At 46.0% G+C, this 10,559-nt stretch overlaps 1 protein-coding gene across 1 annotated transcript in view; it reads left to right on the forward strand.

Moving 5' to 3' along the window:
* The window catches only part of LOC104531309 (protein Smaug homolog 1), a gene marked incomplete at both ends in the record, with an annotated part of 34,125 nt that overhangs the window by 19,474 nt on the left and 4,092 nt on the right, over positions 1-10,559 (forward strand). The window contains one exon of the mRNA XM_010176162.2: positions 7,594-7,857. Within this exon, the coding sequence (XP_010174464.2) occupies positions 7,594-7,857 (264 nt within the window). The remainder of the gene's footprint in view (positions 1-7,593; positions 7,858-10,559) is intronic.

Raw genomic sequence — 10,559 nt, forward strand, 5'->3', positions numbered from 1 at the left:
GTGCTTGTGCCACGCAGGGGGTTGCAAAACCCTTTGCACTCAGCAGAGATGTCCCCTTCCCGAGCTGATCCTGGATGTGGCCTTGCATGCGCTGCTTGGAGGGAGCAGCAACAAAGGGGTTATTGTTTCTCTAGTTTCTTGAACAGGAAACTGTGTTTAAAAATGTCATTTTTTTAAAAAAAAAGTTTGCTTGACAGGCTTTTCTGCAGTCTGTGCTTCTTCCTCATTTCTCTGCTCCAGGCAACACTCTGCTTATATCTTTTTTTTTCCCCCTAATGCACACAGCTACCCAGTTGCTGTTGCATTTAGGACCCTTGGTTTCACTCCCCGTGGCTTCTCTCAGCCCTTGATTCAGAGTAGAGGACATGGTTTATCCAGCACCATACAAACACAGTTAAAGTCACAGCCACAAAACCCAGGGAGAAAAACAAAACAAAAAAAAAGCACAAAGAAAAGACTCCAAGGGTTAGGGGATGTTGTGACAAAAAATGTTCCATCAGGTTCTGCTTTGGCCACGCTGGAGCTGCCTGCAGCGGCGTGGAGAGCGGGTGAATGAGGTGCCCAGGAAGGAGGCTGGGTGCCAGCCGGGCAGCGTGACCCACCGGTGGCTCTTTCCAAGGGTCCTCAGCACAGAAATGCTGGAAGAGCCACAAGCATTGGTCTGCCAACGCGGGGGAGTCTTCCTGGAGGAGAGGATGCTGCGTGACTGGGGTAGCAAGGAGAAAGGCGGAGGAGAGGAGCGAGATGAACTTGGCGATGGCTTTGTGAGGGGGATGGCAGGAGCTGCTCCGTGTTCCCTCTCTGTGGGGGTGCCTCGGGGATCACACAGAATCACAGAATGTCAGGGATCATCCAGTCCAACCACCCTGCCAGAGCAGGAACCTAAATGAGATCACACAGGAAGGCGTCCAGGCGGGTCTTGAATGTCTCCAGAGAAGGAGACTCCACACCCTCCCTGGGCAGCCTGTCCCAGGGCTCTGTCACCCTCACTGGAAAGAAGTTTCTTCTCAAGTTTAAGCAGAACCTCCTGTGTTCCAGCTCACACCCATTGCCCCTTGTCCTACCATTGGGCATCACTGAGAAGAGCCTGGCTCCATCCTCCTGACATTCACCCTTTACATATTTATAAACATTAATGAGGTCACCCCTCAGTCTCCTCTTCTCCAAGCTAAAGAGCCCCAGCTCCCTCAGCCTTTCCTCATCAGGGAGATGCTCCACTCCCTTCATCATCTTGGTGGCTCTGTGCTGGACTCTCTCCAGCAGTTCCCTGTTCCCTGCACAAGAGTCCATGTGGCCTCGGTGGATTAAAAATATCCCCCACTTCCTCGAGCAAACTGGGGTCAAGCTGCTGCTCCAGGTACCTACAGGCCAGAAAAGGAATTGTACATGATCAGCCACAGCCCGAGGATGCACCATAACCATCTTTGCAGCCAAGAAATGCTGGTTTTAGACTAAAAACAACAACAAATCTCCCAGAGATTTCAGCATGCACCTTGCAGCACTTTTTCCTTTCTCCAGCCTTGGAGAGGACATTATTCTGCATTGCAATCTGCTGTATGATAGACTGTGTGCTGCTATAAAGGGTTGTGAGGTTGTTGTAAAGGTCCTGTGGGTGTCAGGGACCCAGTGGGGACCATGCAGTGGTGGAGGACATGCTGAGACAGCTCCTCTGTACCCAGCAATGGGTCTGGCTCTTGGTGGAAACACATCAGCCCCACGTGTGTCTTGTCAAGGACTTTTGCAGCACTTTAGGGCAGGTTTAGTGAAGGGTGTTATGGGGCAGTGGGAAAGCAAGCGCCTGGTCAGCTGTCACACAGGAAGATCTGCCTGCAGAGCCCAATTCCTCATGTCTAATTACAGGAATGGGTGGCTTTTTCCTTCTCAGGCTGAAAAATTGGCCTGAAACCCTGAGAAACTACAACACAAATGTCTGACGCTGTTCCACGTGGGCTTCAGCGAACAAAAACCCTCTTGAAATTAGCTCTTGCCTACCAAAATAGGCAACACCACTTCAAAAAGGAAGAGAGGCAAAAAAAAAAGAGAAACTCAAGGCTTCAAGGGGAAAGCTCTTGCACTTTGCTGTGCCTGCCAGCCCAGCCAGTGCTTGGTCCATGATGAAGGCACTTTTGCCCGAGGAGGTTGTGGCCCCACAGGGATGCTTCGTGCTGGGGCAGCGGGGTCTGCAGCCGCCTCTTGGGACAGGGAGCCCTGTACACAAGGACAGTTCCCTCATCACCATCACTCCTTCTCCAAACTCTTATTCCTCTTGGGACAGGGAGCCCTGTACACAAGGACAGTTCCCTCATCACCATCACTCCTTCTCCAAACTCTTATTATTTTTTCACCTGGAAATACTAAGTCAGGCTTTGTTTGAATCATGGAATGGTTTGGGTTGGAAGGGACCTTTCCAGGCCATCTAGTCCAACCATCCTGCAGTGAGCAGGGACATCTTCAACCAGATCAGGTTGTTCAGAGCCACGTCCAACCTGACCTTGAATGTTTCCAGGGATGGGGCTTCTACCACCTCTCTGGGCAACCTGGGCCAGGGTTTCACCACCCCCATCATAAAAAATGTCTTCCTTTATCTAGTCTGAATCCACCCTCTTTTAGTTTAAAACCATCACCCCTTGTCCTACTGCTACAGGACCTGCTGAAAAGTCTGTCCTCATCTTTCTTCTAGGCTCACTTTAAATATTGAAGCCTGAGAGTGCTTCAGCAACACCTCACACATCTCAGCACCATTGGCTCCAGATTATTAATCCTGTTTTTCCTTAGGATGCAGAACAGCCCAGGCTCATCTCAAAGGCGTTATATTTAGCAGTGACTGCCGGCTTGCGGCTGACTCCAATCTGGAGACCATGGGGAGCTTTTTTTGCAAGGAAATAGGGTCTGGCATGGGCTGAGCACAACCCCTGCGGCCGTTCAGAGCTGTGGTGGTGGAGCAGAGAGGCGTGACCAGGCTGCCTGTTGTGAGGAAGACCACGATCTGCTCTGGCCCCCATCCCATCAGATCCCTGGGTGGAATGAATCGAACCAGGCAGTGCCTTTGCAGAGCAACTGGTGGGTCCCTGGGGAGCAGATGGCTCTTGCACCACCTAAATGAGCCCACAGTGAGCAGGAAAACACTTCTAAACCAGAAGTGGGACACGCTTACAAGTTGTAGAGGATCCGTGTGCCAGCGTGGCTCACGCCTTGGAGCGGTGGTTTCCTCTCTTTGTTCATCTGGCTCACGCTGCCGCGGCGTTCAGAAAGGCAGGCGTGCCTCTGGCCACCTCCTGGAAGCTTATCTTACCCCAGAAGAATATATTAGATTTCCTTTTTAAATTAAAGCTTAATATTTTTTTAATTAAAAAAAAATAAGAGGCTTGAGCATAAGGCTGGAAACTCACACTTGCTTCTCTTCTGCTGAAGTTAAAAGCACACGTGGACCATTTCTTTTAGCAAGAGACTGAAAAAGTGATTTATCTTGATGGGAAGTTCCAGGTCAGTTTACAGCAGCCCCAGATTCACCTTGGACCAGCCAAAAAACCACACGAGATTGTCAAAAGCAGGGAAAGACCTAACACTAAAGTGGCACTTTGGAAAATCATTATCTACATCCTCTATTTCAAGAAACTTGAGGGCACGAACACAAGCAGCAGCATTAATAAATATGCATATTTATTGTGTGTGCACACCTGCTTGGTGTGCACACACCTCTTCCTCTTTCAATTTGTAACCTTCAGAAAGGGGATTAATAAATATGCAGATTGTGACGATATTAACCAAGTGCTTAATAAATGCAAACAAGCTCTGGAGTTTTTCTCTCCCTTCCTTTTATAACTTCACTATTTGCTCATTTTCATTCCGCTTCTGGTCAGCAGAGGTGGCTTGGATGATGGCTTTTCCCCCATTAATAAATATGCATATTTATTAATCCCCTTTCTGAAGGTTACAAATTAAAAGAGGGAGAGGTGTGTGCACACCAGGCAGGTGCCAGAAAGGCTTAAGCAGAGACTAAAGTTAAGCCAGCTCTTAAATAATCTACATTTTAGATGTTAACAGTGGTACCAAGAGCAACTTGGGGTGGTTTCAAAGAGCTGATGACTTTCTGCTGGTAGCATCCTTTGCAGAGGAATTATCCCCACTGCATCTTGTGTGAATTGACTCGTAGTTCAGTAAAAATGCTTGTGGTTTAGTAAAACGTGGTCTGTTGGACTCCCAACGTTGTGTTATCTCAGGGAAAAAAAAGTGGAACTGATTTTTATAGGTTGCACTGGATGATTTCTAATTGTTCCTGGCCATGCTGCGGAGTTCATTATTTCTCTTCCAGCCGACACCGGCTTCTAATTAGGGGACGTAAATTGAAGATGGAAGAGCAGCAGCAGTTTGCAAGAGTATTGCTGCTCAGGAAGGAATCTGGGTTGGATTTAAGCCAAAAATATCCTCTTGTTTGCAAGATTTTGGTGGGGGGAGGAAGGCTTAGACGCTGCAGGATACCAGCTGCTGCAGAGACCCTGTAAGAGGGAGGCCTCACGGAACAGCCCTTCACTTCCTGAAAGGGGATATTGCCCCCTGTCCTCCTTGCCTGTTTGCCTGCATCTCTCTTTCATTCAAAGGGCACAACTATTTCCTAATCCTCAGTTTTTCCTACAAATTCCAGGTGATTTCCCCTCTGAGACATGCAACCACAGCTGGGGACAGCAGGCACAGAAGGGGCTCTGGGCAGTGCCACTGCGTTGCTCAGCCTTGGTGATACATTTCACCTGATTTATAGGGGTTTTTTTCCATATTTCCCCTCATTTTTTATTTATTTTTTAAATTCTAAATATTTATTTCTCCTGGGAGGGTGGCATGACATCTCCAGGGCCCCTTAACGGTGCTGCTTTTGGTGTACAAAGTCAAGAGCAGAAATAGCTTGGCCAAGACCTTCTTAAATCCATCTATTTCTCCATCAGGATGCATCCCAACTTCAGGAAACATAACACCACTCTGAAAAAAAAAAATCCCAGGTTCTCATTGACATCCTTTTTTTGCCAGTAGACTTCTAGAAGATATTTAATTAATGGGAAGGGAACAAATTCTTCACCATAAACCATCCCCTTCATTCCCTGCATGGTGTTAGTGTTATGTGCTGGTAGAAGAAAACACTTTCAGAAATGGAAACAATTCAGATGTTGCAGAAATCCGCAGGTTTTTGGCCTCATCCATCAGCTGCATGTGGCACCGGCTGCTTTTTACAGGTGCTTAATAAATGCAAACAAGCTCTGGTGTTTTTCTCTCCCTTCCTTTTATCACCTCACTATTTACTCATTTTCATTCCGCTTCTGGTCAGCAGAGATGGCTTTGATGATGGCTTTTCCCCCAGGCTTTAGCTGGGAATTAAACCTGGCTTAACTTTTACAGCACAGTACACCTGGCTGGGGATTTATCACTGAGAAGATTTATATTTGGAAATAATGTGGAAGATCCATGAATGGTTTTGATGAACTCCTACCAAGGCAAAACGGGCTGAGGGAGCTTTAGTGTTTTGGTGCTTTAGGAAGAAAAGCAACAGGAATGATGAATTTCCTCCAGGTTTTGTACAAAGTGAAGAAATTTGATTTTGAAAGAAAAATTGAAAACTTTCTGCTTCAGTTTTATATGGGCTGAAAGGTCATTTTAATTCCTCTGCTCTCAGATTCCCTTGGAGCAGAAAATCTGCTTTTCATTTCATCTACCCCACAATGAAGCTTACAGCCGCTAATTTTGAGAAATTAGTCTCTTTCTGCAGAATTTGCTCTTGTCTCTAGAAATGAGTCCTTGTTAACAGCCCAGGGCAGATGTTTTGTTAACCATCACGATGAGAACCTCACAGGGACACATTGGAAATAGCAGCCTGGGCTTGGGTTTGATGGAAACCAGAAAGGATCTTCCCTTAGCGCTGGATGCAGAATTTGTCCTGCTTTTTTATCCCCGTGGGCAATGAGACACGGCTCGGCTGAGCAACAGCTAAATCCAGAGGTATTTTTTTTAGTCTCAGTTATTGGGAAACAGCCCCTATGATGTCCAGCTAATTTCATTGAGAGTAACTGCAATAAAACATTAAATAAATGTTTTACATCCTAAATCTGTACATTAAAATATATTGACTGCATTTATGGTTTAACCAACAGTTTAATGATTTCCAGAAATATAAAATTAGAATTTTGTTTTAAGCCAACAGACCAATCTTTTCCTATATTTTTCATTGCAGGAAACAAAGATAGTTCATCCATATCCATCTTTTCCTCTAAATACCATGTATTATTCCTACTAACCAACAGACCTGAGCAAAAGATATCTAAATCTCTAAGGAGATAACTAAAAATGAATGAGACACTATGGAAGAAGAGTAGTGAAAAATTGAGACCATTCAGTAAAAATTGTCTTTAAAAAGCTATTCAAGTTGCAACACTTCTACTAAAAAGCATCAGAAAATCTAAGATTTAATACTTTAGCATACATAAGACTTATTTCTCTACTTCACTGAAAGGCAAGTAAATACCTACCCATTGTAAAGCTTTTCTTGAGAAATAACTCCAAAACACGGGAGCTGGTCCATCACTCTTTCCTTAGTGGTGTTAAAACTTGTTAAAATTTGGGGGTTTTGTTAATTAAAATTGTTAAAAACAAATTGAACTTGACAGTATCAAAATTTCAACCAAGAAATACAAACACATGGAAAAAGAAATCCAAAGCTTTCCAAATATAATTTTTTTGAGGAGGATTCAACCTCTCCTCTTTGTCCTGGGTGTATTTGCAGTGTTGCTTTGGCTGTTTGCTTTTGTGGAGGGTTAAAGGCAAGTGCTTGGTAGCGCACCTGATGGGTGGCTGAGCTGGGATGCTCCCATTGCTGACCACAGCTCAACTAAGATCTTAGGAGGACTCAACAAGGCTTAGACATTCCTATGGATGATAAGTAGCTCTGCAGTGACATTAGGCAGTTGTGTAAATCCTTGTGCTTCGGGGCATAAGCCAAGTCCTAACCCAAAAGGAGAGACAGAGAAGCTTCTCCTGGATCTATGTGAGGACATTCCCATCCTGGGGATTTTCATGCTTTTCCCAGAAAGATATGGGTCTGGATTATTTTAACAGGATGAGTTTCACAGTCTCAGTGTAGTCACTTGAAAATTCCCATTACACTTGCAACAGTGGTGCCTTCCCTGTGAGGGAGCAGCCAAGCCCCCAGCATGGTCCCACGCTCAGGTTTGCTCTCAGTACCTGACTCCACACAGGGAAAACCTCCAGACCTGCTTGTTTTGTTGTTTGGGGTTTTTTTTCCCCCCTAGAGATGCCATCTATGCAACACCTTTCCTTAAGCAACCCAACATAGCTCATGTAACCCCATCTCCTTGCAGGTACTCCTGTCCTCTTGGCTTCCTGGGAGGCAAAGCAGAGAGCTCAGGGTAGGGTGTAGGTAGCCATGGGCACTACAAAGCCATCAGCCAGGCACCGTGGCCAACCACCACGTATTTTCTGATTTCATTTAATTTTTTATTATTATTATTTTTTCGGGGGAACTCTGCTGCATCCCGGGCTGCGAGGGGGGAATAACCTCTTTGATTTTTTTGTTTTTTTATTTTTTTTTTTCAGTTCTCTCAGGCCAGACACACCACAGCCCTTTGAAACGCTCTGTGTCCCTTACCCCACCCATGAATGTGCCAAACCAACCTTTAGGACATGGATGGATGTCTCATGAGGACTTACGAGCTAGAGGACCCCAGTGCATCCCTTCCGATCATGCCCCCCTGTCTCCACAAAGCAGTGTAGCCTCTTCGGGAAGTGGTGGGAGTGAACATTTAGAAGATCAGCCTTCCGCTCGTAACACATTCCAGGAGGAAGGGAGTGGGATGAAAGGTGAGTGAAAAACCAGATGCCTCCCCCCCACCCTCCACCAAAGCACCCAAAGGCAGGAGGGGAAAAGACGTTTTCCCGGCAGCGCGGGGCTCGGTTGGTGGTTTTGGGTGAGAGTCCTCGGAACCAAATGGGTCCTTTTGGCATTTCTACCCACCTTAGGAATTTAGGGTTAGGGGAATAAGTTAGATTTTCATTTAAGCAGTGCTGGTCCTGATGTGACATCTTACACTTGGGTGTCAATGAGCTGGTTTTGCCCCAGAATCCTGCAAGCTGCCAGCTTTCCAAAAAGCTGGATTTTTTTCCATAGCCTGTGCCTCTTGGCTCAAGTAGTGCTCTTTTCTCTTCCTTTTTTGTTTTTTGGGGGTTTTTTTTGTTTTCATTACAGTGAAAAATAGCTTAGCATAAGTTTAGCAAGCCACGTGTGATTTACCATTGCGATGTTTGGTACCCACCAAGTATTTGGGGAGGTTTTGGCTTAGGTACCCACCAAGTATTTGGGGAAGTTTTGGCTTAGGATACTTGTTTGCAGTGAATTGATCCTGTGTATTTCTGTTGTTTTTCTCATTACTCCTGCATTTTACAGAGACTTTTAGTAATAAATAGATTTATTATTTATTTTTTTCCTGTTGGTAAACGAGGCAGAAACAAAACCTTATTGCTGTAGTCAAAGATGGAGAGCAAACTTCAGGCTGGAGAGGAATAAATAGATAAAAGCTGGGAAAACACATAGATTTTACATTCCAATGAAGAGGCAAAATGACTGAAAATGGACCTGCAGTTATCAGAGACTGATATAAACTACTGCAGTTTTCATTCATGCAAAGCAGCTCTGTTGTATAAAGACTGATGATGTCACAGAATCAGGAAACAAATGTATTTTTTAAAGAGTCATGAGTTGTGATTTTATTCTAATTACAGACAAATCTAGATAGGTGGAAGTCTCTGTGATGTGGGATTGTGTTTGACTTGGCACTGTATGACTTTGTTATACGTGAAATAAATTCATGGAAAAGCCCCTCATGTTTCCCCACGAGATGGATGCTCGGGGCTCAGCCCTCTCCCTGGCTGGACCTGGCACCGTAGCGTTGCTCTGGGGTGGGGGTGATGGGCTGTAGATGTGATGGGAGAGTTTTCTGAGTGTGACAGCTTTTTGCAGAGCCAGGTTTTGCTTCTCAGTATCTCCGTTTGGTAATGAACACCTAATCAGGTAGCTCAGCCAGGGAGTGTTTCGTCTCTGGCAGGCAGGCTCGGAGGCATCACCGTGAGCATCTTGAAGACTAAGCTGCGATCAGCATGAGGGGTCTCCAAGGCTTTCCACTCCTGGGGCCAGATCCTGCACTCTGTTAGATCAAGGAGATGCTTTTCAGGAGCTGATGATGCAGTGAGGTCTTTTTAATATTACATTTATCCAGGTTTCTGCTAACGGGACTGGGAAGGAGACCACGAGGAGCTTGGCTCCCTGTGATCCACAGCTGCAGGTCCAGGACCTGCATGAATAGAAACTTTCCAGTGTGATGCAATCGGTCTGTATGACCAGATCTGCAAAACCCAAAGGCACTATTGCCCAGGCAGTGCACGGGCAATAAGCTGTTAATTAAACCCCACAGATGAAGACACATTGCTGCTTCATGTGTCTCCCACCCATGGGAGATGAGTTCCCTTCCTATGACCATCCCTTCCCAGGCATCCTCTTTCTCTGGGGGAAGGTTTGCAAACATCTAAACCTGATTCTCACCATTGCTGATTCAGCCAAATTGCTTTTGTCCCACTGTCCAGGGATGTGTGATGTCTGCAGTCTCTGGTGTCTACGACTGTCGTGTCCTCCCCGCTCCGCTGTATTTTCTTCAGACTGAACCAATTCAGTTTCTTCCCAGATGATGTTTCCTAAACTTAGGGTTGTTCTCACTTCTCTCCACGGGTTATTTCTAGAAAATCTGTATTTTATCAAAGACACGATGCCCAAAACTGGACTTGGGAGTAGAGCAGACTTGCTTGCCGTACAGAGAGCATTCTTGTGTCTGTATAGCTCATCGTCCTCAAATAACACAGCACCAGGGGCTGCGTGTGACCCATTGTATCCCCACAGCTTTTCTGCAAAAAAAAAAGTACTGCCCGTTCCCTGCCCTCGGTTTGTGCCGTTTCTTGTTCCTACAGAAACACACAACTTGGTGCATTTTTATTGAGTTGCATCTTATTTCATCCAGACCAGTTGCTGGGTTTGCCAAGTCCCTTCTCTGAATCGCAGCCATGTCTCCCCGAGTGCCTGCAGGCTCTTGGGGCTTGGTGTCACCCGCACCTCCGGTCAGCTTGTTCCTTCTTTAACACCCTCCGGGCATCCAGGAGGGGAGTGGGGAATCCAGCCCCACGACAGACCCCCATCTGACCTGACTTAGCAGTTCATCTCCCCTAATGTCACCTATTTCTCTCCTTTCCATCTCTCTTTGTGCCTTAACGTCACCTATTTCTGTCCTTTCCCTCTATCCTTGTGCTGAAGGAAAAGTACTTGATTTTTTTCCCAGCCCTTTGTTTCTCCAGGAGGAGACATGGACATTTTGCTCCCTGCGGAGCCTGTCTGTCTGTCATAGAATCATAAAATGGTTTGGGTTGGAAGGGACCTGAAAGCTCATCCAGTTCCAACCCCCCTGCCAGCAGCAGGGACACCTTCCACTAGACCAGGTTGCTCAAAGCCTCCTCCAACCTGG

Source organism: Antrostomus carolinensis, unplaced genomic scaffold (assembly GCF_000700745.2).
Source record: "Antrostomus carolinensis isolate BGI_N321 unplaced genomic scaffold, ASM70074v2 scaffold4489, whole genome shotgun sequence".
Lineage (NCBI taxonomy): Eukaryota > Metazoa > Chordata > Aves > Caprimulgiformes > Caprimulgidae > Antrostomus > Antrostomus carolinensis.